Source organism: Pan paniscus, chromosome 1 (genome assembly GCF_029289425.2).
Source record: "Pan paniscus chromosome 1, NHGRI_mPanPan1-v2.0_pri, whole genome shotgun sequence".
Classification (NCBI taxonomy): Eukaryota; Metazoa; Chordata; class Mammalia; order Primates; family Hominidae; genus Pan; species Pan paniscus.
Window position 1 is genome coordinate 184,173,979 of NC_073249.2, and position 27,613 is coordinate 184,201,591.

The following is a 27,613-nucleotide window of genomic DNA, read 5'->3' on the forward strand; positions in this document are numbered from 1 at the left end:
CATTTGATTCTATTCATCTGTCCCATTTCCTGTTTATTCATCCACCACTAAGTCACAAGGGCAATAAGACAAACATAAAAAAGCTTGAAGGCAAGGACTGATAAAGGAGTAAGGATCACCTATTTTCACTGCCATTTAAAACTGACACTGAAGTCTGAGGCAAAATGAGGGCTCCACAAAGCAGAAATGAGTTACTGAGAGTGGTTTGGAAGTCTGTGCTCCGGGGTGTTCAAGAAAAGGCATTTCCATCTGAAGAAAGACATTGATCATAAGTTGGCAGTACAGAGTATTTTCAGTATTCAATTCTGTGTAGCAGCACTAGGAGTCTTATGTACTTTTGGTCAGGGCTTAAAGAATTACTTATTGAAAGATGGTGCAAAGAAAAGAAATGAAAACGAGGACTATGAAGGGGTCTCAAATAATTTTTTAAATGAAAAGGCTCTCTCCAAATGGCTGACCATGGGAATTACCAGTGAGCTCTTCACCTTTTATTTTTTCCTCACCTTTTCTATTTTATGTTGCAGGATTCCAATTTCATCTTCAAATTGGTTAATTCTCTTATCTCGTAGTTCTACTTCATTAGTTAAACGATACTTGACTTTTTGAAGCTTGACTTTTTGTTGGTGATGTTTCTCATTATAGTTTCTATAAAAGTAAATTTGAGTTTAGACACATCTGAACACAGTTAAAATTTATTTTGCATCCTCAATATGCACCTTTCTTGGGTGTCCTCTTCTTGCTTAAGTCAGGGAACTGGCACCGGATGTGGATACTTATCCTGCCTCACATCTTCTTGCCCTCCATTTCAGGGAGTGGGCCAAGGATAACCCCCTATATAACACCAGCTTTAACTACTGCTGTGGACTCAAGTATTTGGCTTATCTTGGTCTTTTTTTTTTTTTTTTTTTTGAGATGGAGTCTTGCTCTGTCGCCCAGGCTGGAGTGCAATGGCAGGATCTCAGCTCACTGCAACCTCCACCTCCTGGGTTCAAGCGATTCTCCTGCTTCAGCCTCCCGAGTAGCTGGGACTACAGGTGCCCGCCACCATGCCCTGCTAATTTTTGTATTTTTAGTAGAGACAAGGTTTCACCATATTGGCCAGGCTGGTCTCGAACTCCTGACCTTGTGATCCGCCTGCCTCAGCCTCCCAAGATGCTGGGATTACAGGCGTGAGCTACCGCACTTGGACTACCTTGGTCTTGTACTGATGGTTGTGGTATAACTTTAGCATCTGAGTTTAATTTAGGAAACTCCTTGATTTTTTTATTGTGGTATAACTGATTTTTTTATCCCTGACATCTAAATTCTGACTCCTGTTCCACTAATTCAGTCATTAACTTAAAATTTCCTCGTTCTTGGCTGTATCTTGGACAGTGATATACTCCCTTCAATCTTATCTAATTTCCAGATGGCTTGGCCTGTTCTCAGTCCTTGCATTGAGTCTGGACCTCTTCTTCTTCTTCTTCTTTTGAGACAGGGTCTCACTCTGTCACCCAGGCTGGAGTGCAGTGGTACAATCACGGCTCACTACATCCTCGACCTCCTGAGCTCAAGCAATCCTCCCACCCCAGCATCCCAAGTAGTGCACACCACCACACCTGGTTAATTTTTTAAATTTTTTGTAGAGATGGGTGTCTCACATGTTGCCCAGGCAGGTCTTAAACTCTGCCTCAAGCTATCCTCCTGCCTCAGCCTCCCAAAGTGCTGGGATTACAGGCATAAGCCACCCAGCGAATCTGGACTTCTAAAAGCCAGTTCCATATAGGTCACTTTCAAGACTCTGATTCTTAGATACATCTAAGTTATGGCCAATAAGCACATGAAAAGATGCTTAACATTACTAGCCATTAAGGAAATGAAGATCAAAAGCACAATGAGATACTGCTTCACACGCACTAGGATGGCTAGAATAAAATGACAGATAATAACAAGTGCTGACAAGGATGCAAAGAAATTGGAACCCTTATACACTGCAGGCAGGAATGTAAAATAGTATAGTCTCTTTGGAAAACAGCCTGGCAGTTCCTCAAGTGGTTAAACATAGAGTTGCCATTTTTTTTTTTTTTTGAGATGGAGTCTCACTCTGTTGCCCAGGCTGGAGTGCAGTGGTGCGATCTTGGCTCACTGCAAGCACTGCATCCCAGGTTCATGCCATTCCCCTGCCTCAGCCTCCCGAGTAGCTGGGACTACAGGCACCCACCACCACGCCTGGCTAATTTTTTGTATTTTTAGTAGAGACGGGGTTTCACCGTGTTAGTCAGGATGGTCTCAATCTCCTGACCTTGTGATCTGCCCGCCTTGGCCTCCCAAAGTGCTGGGATTACAGGCGCCAGCCACCACATCTGGCCTACAGTTGCCATTTGACCCAACAATTCTACCTAGGTCTATATATTCAAGATAAATGAAAACATATGTCCACACAAAAACTTATACACAAATGTTCATAGCAGCATTATCCATAACAGCCAAAAGGTGGAAACAACCCAGATTGCCATCAACTGATGAGTGGATAAACAAATAGGGTATATCTAGCCAGGCACGGTGGCTCACACCTGTAATCCCAGCACTTTGGGAGGCCAAGGCAGGTGGATCACTTGAGGTCAGGAGTTCAAGACCAGCCTGGCCAACATGATGAAACCCCGTCTCTACTAAAAATACAGAAATTAGCTGGGTGTGGTGGCGGGCGCCTGTATTCAGGAGGCCGAGGCAGGAGAATCACTTGAACCCAGGAGGCAGAGGTTGCAGTGAGCCAAGATTGCGCCCCTGCACTCCAGCCTGGGCAACAGAGGGAGACTTCATCTCAAAAAACAAACAAACAAAAAAAACCAAATACGGTATATCCATACAATGTCATAAAAAGAAAGGAAGTACTGATACATGCTACAACATGAACCTTGAAAGCATTATTCTAAGTAAAACAAGCCAGGCACAACAGACTCCATTTATATGAAATGTCAGTAATAGGCAAATTTAGAGAGAAAGAAAGTAGATTAGTGGTTGCCTAGTCTGGTGGTGGGAAGGGAATTGGGGATAGAGTGATAGTTAAAGAGCATGGGGTTTCTTTTAGGTTGATAAAATGTTCTAATGTTGATTGTGGTAACAATCAAAACATGGACAAAAGCCATTGAACTATACACTTTAAACGAGTGAATTGTATAATATTTGAATTATATCTCAATAAAGCTGTTTAAAAAACCAAAGAAACAAAAGTCTAAGTTACCATTTCAAGCTACTATAATATCTAATCAGAGTAAACAAGAAAATAGATTAAAGCATCCATACTACCGCTAGCCAAACCTCATGGTGCATGAGTGTGATACAAACAAAAAGAATGTTGTTCTTTAAAGTTAAGGAGAAGCTTCACTTTGAACCTACTAGATGTGATTACACCAAATAACTCTAAACAAACCTCTGCATTGTTCACATTTTAGGCCTGATAAATATTTGCTGTGGAAGGCTATAATGTGCACTGTAGAATGCTTAGTAGCATCATTGGCCCCCACCCACCAGATGCCAGTAGCACCTCCTACAGTTGTAACAACTAAAATGGTCTCCAGACATTGCCAAATGTCCCTTTGCCCTGGAAGGCTGTAATGTTTTTGTTTTTGTTTGTTTGTTTGTTTGTTTGTTTGTTTGTTTTTGAGACAGTCTTGCTGTGCAGCCTTGATCTCCCCAGCTCAAGTGATCCTCCCACCTCAGCCTCCTGAGTAGCTGGGACTAGAGGTGTGCATCACTATTGATACGGTTTGGCTATCTCCTCACCGAAATCTTATCTTGTAGTTCCCATAATCCCCATGTATCATGGACGGGAGGTGATACCTGGTGGGAGGTAATTGAATCATGGGGGCGGTTGCCTCCATACTGTTCTATTGACAGTGAGTGAGTTCTCATGAGATCTGATGGTTTTATAAGGGGTTTTTCCCCTTTTACTCAGCACCTCTCCTTGCTGCCACCATGTGAAGGACGTGTTTGCTTCTCCTTGTGCCATGACTGTAAGTTTCCTGTGGCCTTCTCAGCCATGCTGAACTGTGAGTCAATTAAATGTCTTTCCTTTATAAATTGCCCAGTCTTGGGTATGTCTTCATTAGCAGCATGAGAAGTACTAATACAACTATGCTCAGTTAACTTTTAAAACAATTTTTAGTAGACGCAAGGTCTCGCTATGTTGCCCAGGCTGGTCTCGAACTCCTAGCCTCAAATGTTTCTCCCACTTCAGCTTCCCAAAGTGCTAAGATTACAGATATGAGACACGGAGACTGGCCTGGGAGGCTGTGACATTGACAAAGATAGATTTGGTCTCCCTCCTGGTTTCCTGGTGGAAAAAAACAAAAACAAAAAAACCTCTTAAGTCCTTGGAATCTTCTCTGGAGTAATAAGTGTCTTTTGTATGTTAATGAAATGACTGGTGTCTGGAGGCCCTTAGAGAGCTTCAGGATTCTAAGGTATGATTAGAGAGTTGGGGCTTCCAGGTGCATACCCTTATCATTCAGGGAGGGGAGAGGATGAAGGTTGAGTTGAACCACCAATGGCCAAGGATTTAATCAATCATACTGAGAAAAGAAAAATAGCTCAGAGCAGTCTGAGCTATGTGAAGCATGCAAAATTCATCAGGCCCAGAGACAAGAGTATAGAACTTCAGTCATTACCTGCCCTCATTCAGACTTTTTATAACTGAATTTGCTTGGGGGTGACTGTTTTAAAATCATTTTGTTTCTGACTAGCTCCCTCACTCATTATTTTCTGTTCTTGAAATTTGTGATACAAAGAATAATGTATAGCTGGCCAGGCGTGTTGGCTTACACCTGTAATCCCAGCACTTTGGGAGGCAGAGGCGGGCAGATCACTTGAGGCCGGAGTTCAAGACCAGCCTGGCCAACACGGCGAAACCACATCTCTACTAAAAATACAAAAATTAGCCGGGCGTAGTGACGCACATCCGTAATCCCAGCTACTCAGGAGACTGAAGCACCAGAATTGCTTGAACCTGGGAGGCAAATGTTGCAGTGAGCTGAGATCGTGTACTGCATTCCAGCCTGAGCAACAGAGCAAGGCTGTCTCTGAAAAAAACAGAACACTGTATTGCCAATCAATGTATAGCTTATGTTATTTATTTACTTTTTTTTTTTTTTTGAGATGGAGTTTTGCTCTTGTTGCCCAGGCTAGAGTACAATGGCACGATCTCGGCTCACCGCAACCTCCGCCTCCCAGGTTCAAGCAATTCTCCTGCCTCAGCCTCCCAAGTAGCTGGGATTACAGGCATGCACCATCACGCCCGGCTAATTTTGTATTTTTAGTAGAGACAGGGTTTCTCCATGTTGAGGTTGGTCTCGAACTCCTGACCTCAGGTGATCCGCCCGCCTCAGCCTCCCAAAGTTCTGGGATTACAGTCGTGAGCTACCACCCCCGGCCTTATTTACTTATTTTAAGGTAGAGTCTCACTCTGTTGCCCAGGTTAGAGTACAGTGACATGATCTTGGCTCACTGCAACCTCCACCTCCCAGGTTCAAGCAATTCTCCTGCCTCAGCCTCCTGAGTAGCTGGGATTACAAGTGTGTACCACCATGCCCACCTCAACCACAGCAGGATAGGGCACTGGTCAGAGTAATGAGGCCCCCTTTCCAGGCCCTAGCTCCTGGACATACCCTAAGCCATAAGGAAACCCGCTCCCTTGAAGGGAATGACCCAGTCCCAGCAAGATTCATCATCTGCTAACTGAAGAGCCCTTGGGCCCTGAGTAACCAGCAGTGATACTCAGATACTATATTAAGGGCCTTGGGTGAGACTCTGAGACTTGCTGGATTCAGGTGACAGCACATTCCCAGCTGTGGTGGCTACAGGGTGAAACTCCTGCTTGAGAAAACTGGAGGGAAAAATAAAAGGGACTTAGTCTTACAGCATAGGTATCAGCTTTGCCACAGTAGGGTAGAGCACCAGGAAGGCTCCTGGGGTCTATGATTCTAGGACTTGGCTCTTAAACAGCATTTTTGGACATGCCCTGGGCCAGAAGGGAGCCCATTATCCTGAGGGTGAGTACCAAGCCAGGCAGCATTCACCACAAGCTGATTTAGGAGACACTGGGCCTTAAGGGAACATTGGCGGTAGTCTGGCAGTACTCTCCATGGGCCTGTGATGGTAGTGGCTATGAGGTGAGGGTCCTCTACCTTTGGAAACGGGAAGAAAGAGTGGAAAGGACTGCATTTTCGGGTTTGAGTACCAGGCTAGCCACAATACAACAGAACACCAGGTGGACTTCTCAGGTTTTTTTATTCTAGTCCCTGGCTCCCAGATGGCACCACTGGACCTGCCTGGGGCATGGGGGAGCTTGCTGCCCTGAAAGGAAGGACATAGGCCTTGCTGGCTTTGCATCTGCTGATTGCAGAGCCCAGGGACTTGAGTGGTCATAGCTGGTAGCCAGGGAGTGGTTACAGCAGGACTTGGGAGAGACCCAGTGCTGTGCTGGCTTCAGGTATGACCCAACACAGTCCTAGTGGTGGCCATAAGGGTACTTGTGTCATGCCACCCCCAGTTCCAAGTGGCTCAGAACATAGAGAGAGACTCCATTTGTCTAGGAGAAAGTAAGGGAAGAGAACAAGAGGGAAGAGAACAAGAGTCTCTGCCTAGTAATCCAGGGAATTCATCCAGATCTTTTCCAAGACCATTAAGGCAGTACCTCTACCAATCTGCAAGAACCATAGCATTACTGGGCTTGGGGAGTCTCCTAAAGCAGGTAGAGCTTAGATGACAACACCCAAGTACTTTTGAATATCTGGAAGGTCTTCCCAAGAAGGATGGGTACAAATAAGCCCAGACTGCAAAGACTATAATAAGTATCTAACTCTTCAATGCCCAGACACAGATGAACATCTATAAGTACCAAGACCTTCCAGGAAAACATGATCTCACCAAATGAACTAAACAAGGCACCAGGGACCCATCCTGGAGAAACAGATATGTGACCTTTCAGACAGAAAATTCAAAATAGCTGTTTTGAAGAAACTCAAAGAAATTAAAGATAATACAGAGAATGAATTCAGAATTTTATCAGATAAATTTAACAGAGATTGAAATAATTAAAAAGAATCAAGAGGAAATTCTGGAGCTGAAAAATGCAATAGGCATACTGCAGAATGCATTAGAGTCATTTAATAGCAGAATTGATCAAGCAGAAGAATTAGTAAACTTGAAGATAGACTATTTGAAAATACACAGGGCCAGGTGTGGTGGCTCACGCCTGTAATCCCAGTACTTGGGGAGGCCAAGGCAGGCAGGTCACCTGAGGTCAGGAGTTCGAGAACAGCCTGGCCAACATGGCAAAACCCTGTCTCTACTAAAAATACAAAAATAGCTAGGTGTGGTGGCACGCACCTATAATTCCAGCTACTCAGGAGGTTGAGGTAGGAGAATTGCTTGAACCTGGGAGGCAGAGGTTGCAGTGAGCTGAGTTCATGCCATTGCACTCCAACCTGGGCAACAGAGCGAGACTCCATCTGAAAAAAAAAAAGAAAAAAAGAAAAAGAAAAATAAATACAAAGGCAGAGGAGACGAAAGACAAAAGGAATAAAAAAGAATGAAGCACACCTACAGGATTTGGAAAATAGCCTCAAAAGGGCAAATCTAGCCAGGAACAGTGGCTCACGCCTGTAATCCCAACACTTTCGGAGGCCAAAGTGGGCAGATCACCTGAGGTCAGGCATTCACAACCAGCCTGGCCAACATGGTGAAACCCCATCTCTACTAAAAATACAAAAATTAGCTGGGTGTAGTGGTACATGCCTGTAATCCCAGCTACTTGGGAGGCTGAGGCAGGAGAATCGCTTGAACCCGGGAGCTAGAGGTTGCAGTTAGCTGAGATTGCGGCACTGCACTCCAGCATGGGCAACAGAGCCAGACTTGATCTCAAAAAAAAAAAAAAAAAAAAAATAGGGGGACATATCTAAGAGTTATTGGCCTTAAAGAGCGGGTAGGAAAAGACACAGGGGCCCATGCAGCGGCTCACGCCCCTAATCCCAGCACTTTGGGAGGCTGAGGCCGACGGATCACGAGGTCAGGAGTTCAAGACCAGCCGGGCCAATATGGTGAAACCCCATGTCTACTAAAAATACAAAAATTAGCTGGGTGTGGTGGCACACACTTGGGAGGCTGAGGCAGAAGAATTGCTTGAACCCAGGAGGCAGAGGTTGCAGTGAGCCGAGATCGTGCCACTGCACTCCAGCCTGGGTGACAGAGTGAGACTCCGTTTCAAAAAAAAAAGAAAAGAAAAAGAAAAAGAAATAGGAGTAGGAAGTTTATTCAAGGGGATAATAGCAGAGAACTTCCCAAACCTAGAGAAAGATATCAATATCCAAGTACAAGAAGGTTATAGAACAACAAGAAGATTTAACCCAAAGATTACCTCAAGACATTTAATAATCAAGCTTCCAAAGGTCAAAAATAAAAGATACTAAAAGCAGCAAGAGAAAAGAAACAAATTACATATAGTAGAACTCCAATATGTCTGGCAGCAGACTTTTCAGTGGAAACCTTACAGGCCACGAGAGAGCGACATGACATATTTAAAGTGCTGAAGGAAAAAACTGTTACCCTAGAATAGTATATCCAGTGAAAATATCCTTCAAGCATGAAGGGGAAATAAATACTTTCCCAGACAAACAAAGCTGAGGGATTTCATCAACTCTGGTTCTGTCCTACAAGAAAAGCTAAAGGGAGTACTTCAATCAGAAAGCAAAGGACGTTAATGACTAATAAGAAATCTTCTGAAGGTATAAGACTCACTGGTAATAGTAAATACATAGAAAACCACAAAATATAACACTGTAACTGTGGCGTGTAAACTACTCTTAAGTAGAAAGACTGAACAATAAACCAATAAAAAATAATGACTACAACAATTTTCAAGACATAGTACAATAGGATATAAACAGAAACAAGTAAAAGTTTAAAAGCGGAGGGATGAAGTTAGGGTATAGAGTATTAGTTTTCTTTTTCCTTCTTTGTTTGTGCAAACCATATTAATTTGTAATCACGTTAAAATAATTAGCTATAAGATAGTGTATTAGTTTGCTTTCAAGCTGCTGATAAATACATATCCAAAACTGGGAACAAAAAGAGGTTTAATTGGACTTACAGTTCCACATGGCTGGGGAGGCCTCAGAATCATGGTGGGAGGTGAAAAGCACTTCTTACACGGCAGTGGCAAGAGAAAATGGGGAAGAGGCAAAAGCAGCAACCCCTGATAAACCCATCAGATCTCATGAGACTTAGTCACTATCACGAGAATAGCACAGGAAAGACTGGCCCCCATGATTCAATTACCTCCCCCTGGGTCCCTTGCACAACATGTGGGAATTTTGGGAGACAAAATTCAAGATAAGATTTGGGTGGGGACAAAGCCAAACCATATCATTCTGCCCCGGCCCCTCCAAATCTCATGTCCTCACATTTCAAAACCAATCATGCTTTGCCAACAGTCCCCAAAAGTCTTCATTCATTTCAGCATTAACCCAAAAGTCCACAGTTCAAAGTGTCATCGGAAACAAGGCAAGTCCCTTTTGCCTATGAGCCTGTAAAATCAAAAGCAAGCTAGTTACTTTCTAGATACAATGGGGGTACAGGTATTGGGTAACTACAGCATTCCAAATGGGAGAAATTAGCTAAAACAAAGGGGTTACAGGGCCCAGGCAAGTCTGAAATCCAGTGAGGCAGTCAATTTTAAAGCTCCAAAATGATCTCCTGTGACTCCAGGTCTCACATCCAGGTCACACTGATGCAAAAGGTGGGTTTCCATGGTCTTGTGCAGTTCCATCCCTGTGGCTTTGCAGGGTATAGCCTCCCTCCTGGCTGTTTTCATGGGCTGGCATTGAGTGTCTGTGGCTTTTCCAGGTGCATGGTGCAAACTGCCAGTGGATCTACCATTCCGGGTTCTGGAGGATGGTGGCCCTCTTCTCACAGCTCCACTAGGCAGTGCCCTAGTAGGGACTTTGTGTGGAGGCTCCAACCCCATATTTCCCTTCCACACCGACCTAGCAGAAGTTCCTATCCCTACAGCAAACTTTTGCCTGGGCATCCAGGCATTTCATACATTTTCTGAAATCTAGGTGGAGGTTCCTAAACCTGAATTCTTGACTTCTGTGCACCCACAAACTCAACACCACATGGAAGCTGTCAAAGCTTGAAGCTTCTACCCTCTGAAGCCACAGCCCAAGTGCTAAGTTGGCCCCTTTCAGCCATGGCTGGAGTGGCTGGGACACAGGGCACCAAGTCCCTAGGCTGCACACAGTATGGGGACCCTGGGACCGGCCCACAAAACCACTTTTTCCTCCTGGGCCTCTGTGTCTGTGATGGAAGGGTCTGCTGTGAAGGTCTCTGACATGGCCTGGAGACATTTTCCCACGGTCTTGGGGATTAACATTAGGCTTCTTGCTACTTATGCAAATTTCTGCAGCCAACTTAAATTTCTCAAAAATGGGGTTTTCTTTTCTATTGCATCATCAGTCTGCAAATTTTCTGAATTTTTATGCTCTGTTTTCCTTTTAAAATGAAATGCTTTTAACAGCACCCAAGTCACGTTTTGAATGCTTTGCTGTTTAGAAGTTTCTTCCACCAGATACCCTAAATCATCTCTCTCGAGTTCAAAGTTCCACAAATCTCTAGGGCAGGGGCAAAATGGTGCTAGTCTCTTTGCCAAAACATAACAAGAATCACCCTTGCTCCAGTTCCCAACAAGTTCCTCATCTCCATCTGAGACCATCTCAGCCTGGACCTTATTGTTCATATCACTATCAGCATTTTTTGTCAAAGCCATTCAACAAGTCTCTAGGAGGTTCCAAATTTTCCCACATTTTCCTGTCTTCTTCTGAGCCCTCCAAACTATTCCAACCTCTGCCTGTTACCCACTTCCAAAGTCGCTTCCAAATTTTTGGGTATTTTTTCAGCAATGCCCCAATCTACTGGTACCAATTTACTGTATTAGTTCGTTTTCACACTGCTGATAAAGATATACCTGAAACTGGGAATAAAAAGAGGTTTAATTGGACTTACAGCTCCACATGGCTGGGGAGGCCTCAGAATCATGATGGGAGTGAAAGGGACTTCTTACATGGCAGTGGCAAGAGAAAATGGGGAAGAAGCAAAACCGGCAACCCCTGATAAACCCATCAGATCTCATGAGTCTTATTCACTATCACAAGAATAGCACAGTAAAAGACTGGCCCCCATGATTCAATTACCTCCCCCTGGGTCCCTCCCACAACATGTGGGAATTCTGGGAGATAAAGTTCAAGTTGAGATTTGGCTGCGGACACAGTGAACTCATATCAGATAGTATTTGCAAGCCTTATGGTAACCTCAAACCAACAAAAATACAACATATATACAAAAAATAAAAAGGAAACTAAATCATATCACAGAGAAAATCACCTTCACTAAAAGAAAGACAGGAAGGAAAGGAAGAAGGAAGAGAAGACTACAAACAACCAGAAAACAAATAAGAAAACATCAGGAGTATTAAGTCCTTACTTATCAATCATAATATTGAATGTAAATGGACTAAACCTTCCAATCAAAAGACATAGACTGGCTGAATGGATTAAAAAGCAAGACCCAATGATCCATTTCCTACAAAAAGGACATGTTACCTATAAAGATACAAATAGACTGGAAACAAAGGGATGCAAAAGGATATCCCATGACAATGGAAACCAAAAAAGAGCAGAAGTAGCTATACTTATATCAGACAAAATAGATTTTGAAACAAAAACTATAAGAAAAGACAAAAAGGTCATTATATAATAATAAAGGGGTCAATTTAGCAAGAGGATATAACAATTGTAAATACATATATACGCCCAACACTGGAGCACCCAGATACATAAAGGGAGTATTATTAGAGCTAATGAGAGAGACAGATCCCAATACAGTAAGAGAGGGAGACTTCAACACCTCACTTTCAGCATTGGACAGATTTTCCAGACAGAAAATCAACAAAGAAACATTGGATATAATCTGCATTATAGACCAAATGGACCTAATAGATATTTACAGAACATTTCATCCAATGGCTGTAGAATACACCTTCTTCTCCTCAGTATATGTATAATTCTCAAAGATAAACCATCAGGTCACAAAACAAGTATTAAAACATTAAAAAAACTGAAATAATATCAAGCATCTTCTCTGACCATATTGGAATAAAACTAGAAATAAATAACAAGAGGAATTTTGGAAACTATACAAATACATGGAAATTAAACAATATGCTCCTGAATGACCAGTGGGCCAATGAAAAAATTAAGAAGGAAATTGAAAAATTTATTGAAACGAATGATAATGGAAACACAACATACCAAAACCTATGGGATACAGCAAAAGCAGTAAGTTTATAGCTGTTAAGTGCTTACATAAAAAAAAAAAAAACTGCAAATAAACAATCTAATGATGCATCTTTAAGAACTAGAGAAACAAGAGCAAATGAAATCCCAAATTAGTAGAAGAAAAGAAATCATAAAGATCAGAGCAGAGATAAATGAAATCGAAATGAAGAAAACAATACAAAAGATCAATGAAACAAAAAGTTTTTTTTTTGAAAAGTTAAAATCAACAAACCTTTAGCAGGCTAAGAAAAAGAGAAGATCCAAATAAATAAAATCAGGGACAAAAAATGAGATACTACAACTAATACCACAGAAATTCAAAGTATCGTTAGTGGCTATTATGAGCAACTAAATTCAGTAAATTGGAAAACCTAGAAGAAATGAACAAACTCCTAAACACATACAACATAACAAAGATTGAACCATGAAAAAAATCTAAAACCTGAACAGACCAATAACAAATAAGGAAATCAAAGCCATAAAAAAAAGTCCCCCAGTAAAGAAAAGGCCAGAACCCAATGGCTTCACTGCTGAATTCTACCAAACACTTAAAGAAATAATACCAATCCTACTCAAACTATTTTGAAAAATAGAGGAGAAGGAAATCTTTCCAAACTCATTCTACAAGGCCAGTGTTATCCTAATACCAAAACCAGACAAAGACACATAAAAAAAGAAAACTGCAGGCCACTATCACTGATAAATATTGACACAAAAATCCTTAACAAAATAATAGCAAACCAGCTGTATGCAGTGGACTCATGTCTGCAATCCCAATACTTTGGAAAGCTGAGGCAGGAGGACAGCTTGACCTCAGGAGTTCAAGCCCAGCTTGGATAACATAGCAAGACTCCATCTCTACAAAAAATTAAAAATTAGTTGGGCATCATGGGGTATGCTTGTGGTCTCAGCTACTCAGGAGGCTGAGGTGGGAGGATTGCTTGGGCCTGGAAGGTGGAGTTTGCAGTAAGCCAAGATCACACCACTGCACTCCAGTCTGGGTGACAGGGTGAGACCCTGTCTCAAAACAAACAAATGAAAAACCTAGCAAATGGAATTCGATAATACATTAAAAAGATCATCATGACCATGTGGGATTTATCCCTGGGATGCAAGGATGGTTCAACATACACAAATCAATCAATGTGATACATTATATCAACAGAATGACAAATGATGTGATACATCATATCAACAGGACAAAAACCATATGATTATTTCAACTGATGCTGGAAAAGCATTTGATAAAATTCAACATCCTTTCATGATAAAAACTCTCAAGAAACTGGGGACAGAAGAAACAATTTTATAAGAAACAAATTTATAAGAAGTCAAATTATTCTTGTTTGCAGATGATATAATTTTATATTTGGAAAAACCTAAAGACTCCACTAAAGAAGTACTAGAACTCATAAACAAATTCAGTAAAGTTGCAGAATAGAAAATCAATATACAAAAATCAGTAGCATTTTTATATGCCAACAGGGAACAATCTGAAAAAGAAATTAAAAAGCGATTCCATTTATAATAGCCAGACATAAAATAAAATACCTAGGAATTAGCTTAACCAACAAAGTGAAAGATCTCTATACTGAAAACTATAAAACACTAATGAAAGAAATTGAAGGACACCAAAGAATAGAAAGATATTCCATGTTCTTGGATTGCAAGAATCAATATTGTTAAAATGTCCATATTACCAAAAGCAATCTACAGATTCAATGCAATCCCTACCAAAATACCAATGACATTCTTCACAGAAATAGAAAAAACTATCCTAAAATTTATATGAAACCACAAAGGACCCAGAATAGCCAAAGATATCCTAAGCATAAAGAACAAAACTGGAGAAATCACATTCCGTGCCTTCAAATTATACACAGAGCTATGATAACCAAAATGGTATAGTACTGGCATAAAAATAGACACATAGACCAATAGAACAGAATAGAGAACCCAGAAACAAATCCACACACCTACAGTGAACTCATTTTTGACAAAGGTGCCAAGAACATACACCAGGGAAAAGATAGTCTCTTCAATAAATGGTGCTGGGAAAACTGGACGTCCATATGCAGAAGAATAAAACTAGATCCCTATCTCTCACTGTATACAAAAATCAAATCAAAATGGATTAAGGACTTAAATCTAAGACCTCAAAGTTTAAGAGTACTATAAGAAAACACTGGGGAAATTCTCCAGGATATTGGTCTGTGAGAAAATTTCTTGAGTAATACCCCACAAGTGCAGGCAACCAAAGCAAAAATGGACAAATGGAATCACATCAAGTTAAAAAAAATCTTCTGCACAGCAAAGGAAACAATCAACACAGTGAAGTGACAACTCATGGAATAGGGAAAATATTTGCAAAATACCCATCTGACAAGGGTTTAATAACCAGAATATATAAGGAACTCAAACAACTATGTAGGAAAAAATCCAATAATCTGATTTTAAAATGGTCAAAATATTTGAATAGACATTTCTGAAAAGAAAACATACAAATGGCAAACAGGTATATGAAAAGGTGCTCATCATCATTGATTATCAGAGAAATGCAAATCAAAACTACAATGAGAGGTCATCGCACCCCAGTTAAAATGGCTTTTATGCAAAAGACAGGCAATGACAAATGCTGATGAGGATGTGGAGAAAAGGGAACCTTCGTACACTATTAATGGGAATGTAAATTAGTACAACCACTATGGAGAACATCTTGGGGGTCCCTCAAAGAACTAAAAATTGAGGTTGGGCATCGTAGTGGCCCATGCCTGTAATCCTAGCACTTTGGGAGGCCAAGGCGGGCAGATCACTTCAGGAGTTCAAGACCAGCCTGGCTAACATGGCGAAACCCCATCTCTCCTAAAAATACAAAGAAAAAAAAAAGCCAGGTGCGGTGGTGCATAAGTACACCTGTAATCCCAGCTACTCAGGAGGCTGAAGCAGAAGAATTGCTTGAACCTGGGAGGCAGAGGTTGCAGTGAGAAAGATGGTGCAAGACTGTTTCAAAAACCAAAAACAATAAAACCTAAAAATTGAGCTATCATATATTTGAGCAATCCCGCTGCTGAGTATATATCCAAAAGAAAGGAAATCAGTATATCGAAGAGATATCTGCACTCCCATGTTTGCTGCAGCACTGTTCACAATAGCCAATATTGGCAAGCAACCTAAATGTCCACCAACAGATGATTGGATAAAGAAAATACGGTACTTATACACAATGGAATACTATTCAGCCATAAAAAAGAATGAGATCCTGTCATTTGCAATACATGGATGGAACTGGAGGTCATTATGCTAAGTGAAATAAGCCATGCACAGAAAGACAAACATCACATGTTCTCATTTATTTGTGGGATCTAAAAATCAAAACAATTCAACTCATGGAGAGAGTACAAGATGGTTACCAGAGGCTGGGAAGAGTAGTGGGGGAATTGGGGGAGGTGGGGATGGTTAATGGGTATGACTATAAAAAAAAGTTCTTCAACTATAAAAAATAAAGAATGAATAAGACTATAGCCAATAATTGTACATTTTTTTAGATTGTACATTTAAAAATAACTAAAGAAACAGACCAGTTGCAGTGGCTCACACCTGTAATCCCAGCACTTTGGGAGGCTGAGGCAGGAGAATCACTTGAGTACACAGGTTTGAGACCAGCCTGGGCAACATAGTAAGACCTTGACTCTACAAACATAAACAAAATTAGGCCGGGCACGGTGGCTCAAGCCTGCAATCCCAGCACTTTGGGAGGCCGAGGCGGGCGGATCACAAGGTCAGGAGATCGCGACCATCCTGGCTAACACAGTGAAACCCCGTCTCTATTAAAAATACAAAAAATTAGCCTGCGTGGTGGCAGGTGCCTGTAGTCCTAGCTACTCCGGAGGCTGAGGCAGGAGAATGGCGTGAACCCGGGAGGCAGAGCTTGCAGTGAGCAGAGATCACACCACTGCACTCCAGCCTAGGCCACAGAGCGAGAGTCCATCTCAAAAATAAATAAATAAATAAATAAATTAAATTAAATAAACAAAATTAGCCAGGTGTGGTGGCACATGCCTGCAGTCCCAGCTACTGTGGAGGCTGAAGTGGAAGGATCACTTGAGCCCAGGAGGTCAAGGCTGCAGTGAGCTGAGATTGCGCCACTGCACTCCCAGCCTGGGCAACAAAGCAAGACCCTGAAAAAAAAAAAGAAAAAAGAAAAGAAAAGAGAAAAACCAAAAAAGTATAATCATATTTTTTGTAATGCAAATGCTTGAGGGGATGAGTACCCCATTCTGCACGATGTGATTATTACTCATTGCATGCCTGTATCAAAACATCTCATGTACTGCATAAATACACACACCTACTATGTACCTATAAAAATTAAAAATAAAAATTTTGTTTAAAAATCCACTTGTAACTTCTGCTAATCAGATTGTATATTCAGGGCAACTTGAATCTATGCTCTGGGTTGTAATCCCTAAGCCTGGATCAAATAAATTCTCTACTTACATTAATTTTGCCTCAGCTTCTTCCCTTTAGGTTGACAATGGCTACCTCATGAAACTTTCAAAAAAGCCCAAAAGGACTGGGTTTGGGGGACTTCCAAATAGCTGAACACAGGTTCCTGGAGGGTGGTGCACCCAGAGAGGGTATAGAAACTCCAGGCCCCTTCATGGGAAGGGATGATGTGCTCTGTTCATCTCTTCCACCTGGCTGTTCATCTGTATCATTTGTAATATCCTTTGTAATAGATGGGTAACATAAGTAAGTCTTTTCTTGAGATCTGTGAGCTGTGTGCCTTTTTCCTTAGCTGATTTTAATCTGTATCCTTTCACTGTAATAAACCATAACCATAGCTGTTTTTCTGAGTTTTGCACTTCATTCTAGGGAGTCATCAAACCTGAGGGGAGTCTTGGAGATTCCTGACAGACAAGTTACTTTTTTTTTTTTTTTGCCCCTCATATTGTCCCACATACTTTGAGTAACTGTTCTCTGCCTGATTTATTTGAGATCTTGAGCCAGCGAGGTCTGTAGGTATTTCCCCACACTCTTGTTTGAACTTCCCTGCAGGCAGCTCTTCCTCAAATATTGTATAGTTCAAGGTTACTGGTATTTTCTAGTTTTATAAAAGCTTGTTTTTTTACATTTCATTTTAGGTTTGGGGGCACATGTGAAGGTTTATTACACAGGTCAAAACGTGCCACAGGAGTTTATTGCACATATTATTTCATCACCCAGGTATTGAGCACATTACCCAATAGTTCTTTTCTACCCCTCTCTCTCTTCCCCTACTCCTCAGGTAGACCTCAGCATCTGTTGTTTCCTTCTTTGTGTTCATAGGTTTTTATCATTTAGCTCCTGAGAAGTTATTTAAAAGAAGTTATTCTAAAGAGAAGAATCTGACCCCAGAGCCTATGATCTTCCCATCATACCCTACTGCTATAATACTAACAAAAGTAGGCAAACAGATATCCCTGATTTCTCCTGATGAGATATACTTCATTTTGTACAACCAGAAGGGATTGGAAGAACAAAGCAGACTTATCTAGATGCTAATTTTAGTTAAACTGGTATGGAAGAACTACTCCAAGGGAGTCCTATATCCTTGTAAGTTGAAGGAAATGAAAATATTTCACTCCAAAGTATATTTCCTTGATATATTTCAGGATACCTATTCAGAATGGCTGGAAATACAAGAACAGTTGAAAAGTTGTCTTTCATGGGAGCAGGTGGATGGGGGGCGGGGATTTGCATCTATAGAGAATACATTCAGCCAGGCTTTCTCTGAGGGCCTTCCTTCCCTTGTCAGATCTAGGAAAGATTCACTGAGAGTCTGAAACCTTTAAAGGCGTGAAAGCGATATTGACTATCTATTCTCTCTGAGGGCTGCTATAATACCTGTGAGGTTTCATCTATATAACAAGACCACCTTTGCTAGGGAGGCCTCCTCTTCTCCCCTTCCCTTAACCTGTTTTGCCATGATCTAAGCCCCCATTCTTTCTGTAATCTCAAGATGGTGTATAAGCTTCTATACCTCATTGGAGACTGGGGTAATCTTTCTGTGGTTCTCCCACACACATTAATAGATTTGCATACTATTTCTCCTATTTATCTGCCTTTTGTCAGTTGATTTTTCAGTGAACCTTCAGAGGGTAAAGGAGAAGTTTTCCCTTGGCCCCTGCTAAGTTATGTCTTACCCTTAAATGCGTTTTTGCAGGACTCCTCCATTTTCCAAAATAGTACTCCTCTTTCTCCTATTTGTTAAGTGTACATAAAAGAATCATTTTGCATGTTTTTCCCTGAAGAGATTAATTTAGCCAGATACCAAACTGAACAGTTTGGCTTCCTGTAGACCAGAGGCATGTATACAAAGCTAGATATAGCTTGCTTGTCAGTGCATGCCGGAGTGATTGACTGCTGGGGTTGTACCCAATCCAACTTCTCCTTCTTCTACATTATATACCCCGATTTTTTTTTGCTGGGCACTGGTTTACTCAGCATAGGAACTACATTTTCTGGCTTTCCTTGCAGTTATATGAGGCCATGTAAGTTCTGGCCAACAGAATACTACTCAGCATAGGATGAGTTATTGCAGTTAAATGAGGCCATGTAAGTAAGTTCTGGCCAACAGAATATGAATGGAAGTAGTGTGCCTTAAAGGAAAATGGAATGCCCTTGCCTTCCCGTCTTTCTTTCTTACTGCCTGATATGTGGATATGGTAGTGAATTATTTTGAACTATGTGGATAAGGGAAACATGTTAAAGATGGTGAAGCAAAAACAAGATAGAGGGAGCCTAGGCTTTTGATCCATTGAGCCACCATCAGCACCCACTACATAATATAGGCATGTACTTTTGCAGACTGTGTTGTTCACAATTACCACAGCTGTGACTTAGGTTCTTTATAAGGAGGTATTCTTTACAAAAAGGTACACTTCATAACTGTTCTCATTCTCCTTTCTGCTAGGAACATTTGGTAAAAGATATCACTGGTTTTCAGCCAGGCATGATGGCTCACGCTTGTAATCCCAGCACTTTGGGAGGCCGAAGCAGGTGGATCACCTGAGGTCGGGAGTTCCAGACCAGCCTGACCAACATGGAGAAACCCCGTCTCTATTAAAAATACAAAATTAGCTGGGCGTGGTGGCACATGCCTGTAATCCCAGCTACTCGGGAGGCTGAGGCAGAAGAATTGCTTGAACCTGGGAGGCGGAGGTTGCGGTGAGCTGAGATGGCACCACTGCACTCCAGCCTGGGCAACAAGAGCAAAACTCCATCTCAAAAAAAAAAAAAAAAAAAAAGATATCACTGGTTTTCAACATCCTCCAGTCTATAGCTTCAGAGATGTAAGATCCAGCAGTATACCTGTCATCCTCTGGGCTTCCCAGCTGTTCACAGTTGCTCTGATGTTTTGACATTGTTTATAATACAACATGTACTTCTGAAACTGTTTTTGCAAAAATTATGACTGAAGAAATTATAATAGTGAAAGAGATCTGACCTAACTAACTCCATCTTACTTCTAACCTCCAAGCTGTTCTTGTTCGTTCCTAGGTGTAGGCCCAACTAACTTTGGGAGAAACTTAGTTTATAGTTTAACTTCAAAACAAACTTGATAACAGCCCTTTCCCAAAACAAACCCCCTTCTTGCCTGGGGACTAGACTGCCTTTGCAGGACTAACAAATGAGCCACAAGATTAGAAATTATGGTTTAGGAGTCACTGTTGTAAACCTGAGATCAGTGCGTGAGATATTTTGCAGACCCTGTGTTGAGGTGCACCAGCTGATGACACCTAGATGGATAAACTGGCTCATGTGGTCTTGTGGCCCCCACCCAGGAACTGACTCAGTGCAAGAGGACAGCTTCAACTTTCTGTGATTTAGTCTTCGACCTGATCAATCAACACTCCCCACTTTCTAACCCCCTACCCACCAAATTTTCCTTAAAAACCCCTATCATCAAATTTTTGGGGAGACTGATTTGAGTAATAAAACTCTCGTCTCCCATACAGCTGACTCTGCATGAATTAATCTTTTTCTGTCTTGCAATTCCCCTGTCTTGATAAATCAGCTCTGTCTAGGCAGTGGACAAGTAGAACCCATTGGGTGTTACACTTCTGGAATTTCTTTCACCTATCCTATACTGGAATATTAAAACCCAAGTCTCTAACTTCTCATGCCAGACAGCTGCTCTCTTATTCTGCCATTTGGGTAATTAAAAAAATTAATTTATTCCTTAAAAAATTTTTTTTTGGTAGAGACGAGATCTCACTTCGTTCCCTAGGCTGGTTTTGAACTCCTGGGTTCAAGTGATCCTCCTGCCTTGGCCTCTGAAAGTGCTGGGATTACAGGTGTGAGCCACCATGCCAGACCAATTTATTATTTAAAAGAATTAATTACAGAAAGTTTGGGGAAATCCCCAACTCCCAGTATGACCAGTACTATGATATTGTATTTCCTTCTAATTCCTTTTATAAGCATCTTTTGTTTAAACATTGTCTGCATCAAAATGTTTATCGTATGCTCTTTTCACTTATTACAGTATAAGCATTTTCCCACATTGTTAACTAATATTCACAGCCATCATCCTTTACAGCTGTATTATGTCCTATTAAGTGACTGTATTATACTTTACCTAATTAGTCTCCTATTATTTGATATTTAGGATACTCTCCGTAATGTTACACACGGTTTGGAAAGCATGTTGATGCAGTACAGCTGGTGAGAACTTAGAGATTCCCTTGTCATTGCTGGCTATTTGTTGCTACTATTGGTTTGGTCTGAAGTCCTGTTGGCTACCTTGCCTGAAGAACATGTAGATTTTCTATGCTTATTTTTGGCTTTGTTAACTATTAATGTTATGAGGTGACACAATATTTATGTTCTAAAATTTAGGAACAACTCTTAGCTTGTGTTTAAGTAAAACCAGGTTGTCTATACTTTGATTTGAAAAAAGCAAGGGAATTGTTCCTCTGGAAAAGTGGTAGAGAAAACGTAAAAAATAACCATTGCCTGTGAAAGTCAGGACTGGGATCAGGGAAATGAAAACAAAAATAAAGGTAGAGTTTCAATTAATTCCTTCCATTTTCTTTCCTAAATATAGTTTTCAACCTCGGATGCACATTAGAATCACACAAGGATGCTTTTAGAAAAGTATTGATCCACAGACCCTATGCCCACAGGTTTTTATTTTATTCTTCTATGTTGGAGCCCAGGCATGTGCAGCGGGGTCAGAATCCACCACCCTAAAAGGCTGTGTACAAATAATGTGGAAAAACATTCAGCATCACTAGCCATCAAAGAAATTCAAAATAGGCCAGGCACAGTGGCTCATGCCTGTAATCCCAGCACTTTGGGAGGCCAAGGCGAGTGGATCGTCTGAGGTCAGGAGTTCGAGACCAGCTTGGCCAATATGGCGAAACCCTGTCTCTACTAAAAATAAAAAAATTAGCTGGGTGTGGTGGCACGCACCTGTAGTCCCAGCTACTCAGGAGGCTGAGGCAGGAGAATCGCTTGAACCCAGAAGGCGGAGGTTGCAGTGAGCAGAGATTGTGCCACTGCACTCCAGCCTAGGTGACAGAGCGAGACTCCATCTCAAAAAACAAAAACAAAAAAACAAAAAACAAGTTCAAAATAAAATCACAAGTAATTTCTGTCTATAAGTGCACTTAAAAATAATAGAATATGTTGAACAAAAGAAGTCAGACACAAAAGAGTATGAAGCTGCCCCAACAAGGTTGACAGGAAGTACATGCTGGGTTCTGGACAGCAATATAATTATAATAAAGCATTAATCAGGCTTCACTTTGGTCCACTTCCTTGTTGCTAAAAGTCACACAGCATTAGATACTGATCATTTGCATCCCCATTGTTCCTACAGACAGGACCTCTAACATTTAGAATCGTAGGGTTTTTTTAAAGAATTGCTTGGCCGGGCGCGGTGGCTCACACCTTTAATCCCAGCAGGGATTACAGGAGGCTGAGGCAGGTGGATCATTTGAGGTCAGGAGCTCAAGACTAGCCTAGCCAACATGGTGAAACCCCATCTCTATTAAAAATATAAAAATTAGCCGCGCAGTAGTGGTGTGCGCCTGTAATCCCAGCTACTCGGGAGGCTGAGGCAGGAGAATCGCTTGAGCCTGGGAGGTGGAGGTTGCGGTGAGCCAAGATCGGGCCACTGCACTCCAGAGTCTGGGCAAGAGAGTGAGATCCTGTCTCAAAAAACAAACAAACAAACCAAAGGAGTTGCTTAAGATGTTTTTCAGACACAAATTCCAGCAACCAGTTTGAAAACCCCCAGAGAGGAACAGAATCAGCATGAGAATATAGCTACTTCATCTCCCTGTCCTATGACTTCACCCTGGACTCTTTGACCTATCAACCATCTTCACATTTTGGCCCAATCCAAAATCCTTAAAAACTCTAAACCTAAGTTCCTCAAGGAGATGGATTTGAGGTTTCCTCCCATCTCCTCATTTGATGACTGTACGATTAAACCTCTTTCTCTGCTGCAACCCAATGGCTTGGTGTATTGACTTGCTGTGTGTATTGGGCAACAAACCTATTATGGTTACAATTACATGTAGTATAATTCCATTTAGAAGAAATTCTAGGACAGGCAGAAATCAGAACAGTGGCTACTTGGAGGGAGATGGGAGAAGCAGTAGGTGCAGATCAACTGCAAACAGGTCATAGAGGACTTTTAAAGGACAGTAGAAATATTCTGTATCTTTTTTTTTTTTTTCGAGATGGAGTCTTACTCTGTCATTCAGGCTAAGGTGCAGTGGCATGATCTTGGCTCACCGCAATATCTGCCTCCTGGGCTCAAGTGGTCCTCTTGCCTCAGCCTCCCGAGTAGCTGGGGCCACAGATGTGCACCACCATGCCTAGCTAATTTTTGTATTTTTGGTAGAGACAGGGTTTCACCATGTTGCCTGGCCTGGTCTTGAACTCCTGAGCTCACATAATTTGCCTGCCTCAGCCTCCCAAAGTTCTGGGATTACAGGCATAAGCCACTGCACCTGGCCCTGTTCTGTATCTTCAATGGGGTGGTGGTAATATGGGCACAAACATTTGTCAAAACTTATCCAATTGTACATTTAAAAATCTTTGCATTTATTATATGCAAATTATATCTCAATTAAAGAATATTGGCCAGGTGCGGTGGCTCACGCCTGTAATCCCAGCACTTTGGGAGGCCGAGGCGGGTGGATCACGGGGTCAGGAGATCGAGACCATCCTGGCTAACACGGTGAAACCCTGTCTGTAATAAAAATACAAAAAATTAGCCAGGCGTGGTGGCGGGCGCCTGTAGTCCCAGCTACTCGGGAGGCTGAGGCGGGAGAATGGCGTGAACCCAGGAGGTGGAGCTTGCAGTGAGCCGAGATCGGGCCACTGCACTCTATCCTGGGCGGCAGAGCGAGACTCCATCTCAAAAAAAAAAAAAAAGAATATTGGGGAAAATTTCATCAGAACCTCTCTCCCCCATCAATAGAAGTACTCAATGCTAACGAGGATGTGGTAAAATTGCTACTCTTACATAATGAAGGCAGAAAAATTTGGTAGTGTCAGAGGCATTTGAACCAGAGCAACTCCATGTTGAATAACGGCTGGGTAAAATGAGAATGAGACCTGCTGGGCTGCATTCCCATGAGTTAGGCATTCTTAATCACAGGATGAGATAGGAAGTCGGCACAAGATACAGGTCACAAAGATCCCTGTGATAAAACAGAATACAGTAAAGAAGCCCGCCAAAACCAGCCAAAACCAATATGGCAATGAAAGTGACCTCTGGTCGTCCTCACTCCCCATTATATGCTAATTATTATGTATTAGCATGATAAAAGACACTTCCATTAGCGCCGTGACAGTTTACTAATGCCATGGCAACATCTGGAAATTACCCTATATAGACTAAAAAAAAGAGGAACCCTCAGTTCTGGAAAAATTCCTGTCCCCTTCCCAGAAAGCACATGAATAGGCCGGGCGCGGTGGCTCACGCCTGTAATCCCAGCACTTTGGGAGGCCGAGGCGGGTGGATCACGTCAGAAGATCGAGACCATCCTGGCTAACACGGTGAAACCCCGTCTCTACTAAAAATACAAAAAAAAAAAAATAAGCCGGGCATGGCAGTGGGCGCCTGTGGTCCCAGCTACTCTGGAGGCTGAGCCAGGAGAATGGCGTGAACCTGGGAGGCGGAGCTTGCAGTGACCCGAGATCGTGCCACTGCACTCCAGCCTGGGCGACAGAGCGAGTTTCCGCCTCAAAAAACTAAAATAAAATAAAATAAAGCACGTGAATAATCCACCCCATATTTACAATCAAGAAATAACCATAAAAATAGCCAACCAGCAGCCCTCGGGGCAGCCTCTGTCTATAGAGCAGACATTCTTTTATTTCTTTACTCCCTTAGTAAGTTTGCTTTTACTTTACTTTTTAGATTTGCCCCGAATTCTTTCTTGCATGATTTCCAAGAACCCTCTGTTGGGGTCTGGGTTCAGGACCCCTTTCTGGTAATAGTAGGATACTTTGGAATGTTTGTCAATACATTTTAAGATCTATAATTCTATAAAAATAAATTTAAAAATGAAAAATATAATACTAAAATGATTTTTTTCAGCAGTGTTTTGAATAAAAATATTCAACCATCAGACCAGTGAGTAATTCTTAACCAAATTAGGATTATGTTGTGAGAGTTAATTCCAGCAGGTCTAGGATTAACCTAACCTGTTTTGCTAAAGTGCCTGTTTGGCACTGACTGTTGGTCAAGCATATGACAGAGGGAAATATAACGATTAAAATAGTGTGGCTTCATAACCTCAGGTCCAAGTAGTTTCATGGCAGTTTGTACCAGTTTATCAGCATTGTTTATTGATAACAGTGATAATGATGATTTGCACCTGGTCTCATTGAGACCCCCAAGAAGTCTCTGCTCTTGAAACAGGTTACATGGCAGGAATATGCTTATGTGAACAACAGAATATAAAAAGTATTTAATAAAATCTCAGCTGAGACTTGGTTTTGGGCTCCCTGGTTGTGAGGTGGTCAATGCACACATGAGTGGTTCCTGATCTGAGGGAGGAAGTGCATCCAGCCACGACCCTTACAGAGTGAACAACATTGCAGCTGCTGCCTGACTTCTCTGGCCCCCTTGCTGTGAAACACACATGGGCTCTAATGCATATTCTTCCTCTAATGCTGTTTCTATATGATATCCTATTCCTGAAATAAGGTATACATTTGTTAGCACTGTAATTGTAGGTTCTGTTAGTCTGTTAGCAGTTGTACCCTGTTTAACTGCTGCTGTTAGTGCAAGGGCATATCAACTTCATGAAATATTAAGTTTTATGGAAATAGCAAATTTGAAGACTATAGCAACAAAGCACAATACTTATATGATATTAAGAGAAAGACAGTATAAAACTTTCATGAAAGCTATAATAAAACCATAAAATTATGTTTATTGACAAGACACTAGGAGTGAACTTGGGAGAATGTCTGCATAAGTTTTGTTTCATTCAAAAATTTTACACTGAGAGGTGTGCCATAAATAATTACGAAAAAAAAATTGCACTGGGCACAGTGGCTTATGCCTGCCTATAATCCCAGCATTTTGGGAGGCCAAGGAAGGAAGATCACTTGAGGCAACATAGTGAGACCTCTGTCCCTATAAAAAAAATTAAAAAGTGAGCTGGGTGAGCCTGCACATGACTGCAGTCCCATCTACTCAGGAGACTGAGGTGGGAGGATCACTTGAGCCCAGGAGGTTGAGGCTGCAGTGAGTTGTGATCGTGACACTCCACTCCAGCCTGGGTGACAGAGTGAGATCCTATCTGAAAAAAGAATTTTTTTTTTGCAATGTTGTTTCATTATATGTAAAATGAAAAAAAAGTTAACTGCCTAAAAACCAAATGTCATTTTACCTTTGGACAATGGTATTTGCCTGATATACATATATGTATATATGTATGTATGTATAGAAAGAGAGAGTATATAAGTATCATATATGTAATAGATATATCATTATATATAACATCTATATAATATACATATTAGTAATATTCTGTGTCAGTTCTCTAAAATAAAAAATAAAAAAGCTCTTTAAATGAGGAGAGGGTGGTTCAGGCTGAGGAAAGTATGTGAGGTGAAAAAAAGTGTGAAGGCAAGTGAGAAGGGTGTATTTGGGGAAAAACAAGTTCAATACCATCAAAGCTCAATGAATGGTAATTCCCTTCTCCTTCCCTCTCTTGAGAAGAAATTAGGCCCCATATCTCCCTAGGAAAAGCCCTGTGGATAGCACTTTTGGAAACACAGGAATTTTATGATGGCCCTCTTGAAAGGTTGCTTCAGTGAGCAGCCCACCATTTAGCCCTGGAGCCTGCTCAGCAAGAAATAACTACTCTACATAGTTTTCTTCCAAAGAGAACTTGTCTTTGTTTACCTCACATGGACATTAAGCAGCTTCAATAATCGCAAATATTCTTCACGTAGAGCTTCCTTCTCTTGCTGTAGCTTAGATAGCTTCTCTGACAATTCCTGGTTGCTTTTGACATGCTGAAAAACATTGAAAAATAATGAGAACTCTGACCTCACAAAGGTATGATGTTGAAGAAATGCAAAGTCTTTCTGGTAAAACAACAAAAAAAAAGCTTATAGTCACTCCTGCTTCTGAGATCATAGTAGCTTCACGGGATTCCTGTACTTCCAGATTTTCTGAAAGTCAGCAACTATTTCCCCTTGCCTTTTGCTTTCCCAGCCTTCCCAATAATTTTGTAAGCATCTAATTCCCTTTATTAAAAATCTTCCAAGGCCGAGTGTGATGGCTCACACCCATAATCCCAGGACTTTGGGAGGCTGAGGCAGGCATATCGCTTGAGCTCAGGAGTTTGAGACCAGGCTGGGCAATATGGTAAAACCCCATATCTACAAAAAAATATAAAAATTTGCCAGGTGTGGTGGTGTGTGCCTATAGTCCCAGCTACTTGGGAGGCTGAAGTAGGAGAATGGCTTGAGCCTAGGAGGCAGAGGTTGCAGTGAGCTGAGATCATGCCACCATACTCCAGCCTGGGTGATAGAGCCAGACCCTGTCTCAAAACAAAACAAAACAAAAAAACAAAAAATCTCCCAGCTTAAAGTATATAAAGTGAAAGCTGTTCTCTTCAATTAATATTTGGTTCTAGAAGTGACTGCAGTGATGAGAAACTCAAAATTAGGAATTTGGGATTGGTTATCTGACTTGGCTAGCTTTGAAGGTGATA

General features: G+C 41.5%; 1 protein-coding gene across 5 annotated transcripts in view; it reads right to left on the reverse strand.

Moving 5' to 3' along the window:
• Positions 1-27,613, reverse strand: part of CCDC30 (coiled-coil domain containing 30) — a 176,464-nt gene that overhangs the window by 19,204 nt on the left and 129,647 nt on the right. For all 5 annotated transcript variants that reach the window (XM_055094523.3, XM_034962696.4, XM_055094519.2 and 2 more), the window contains 2 exons: positions 26,797-26,909; positions 504-645 (listed from right to left, as the gene is read on the reverse strand). In XM_055094523.3, the coding sequence (XP_054950498.1) occupies positions 504-645; positions 26,797-26,909 (255 nt within the window). The remainder of the gene's footprint in view (positions 1-503; positions 646-26,796; positions 26,910-27,613) is intronic.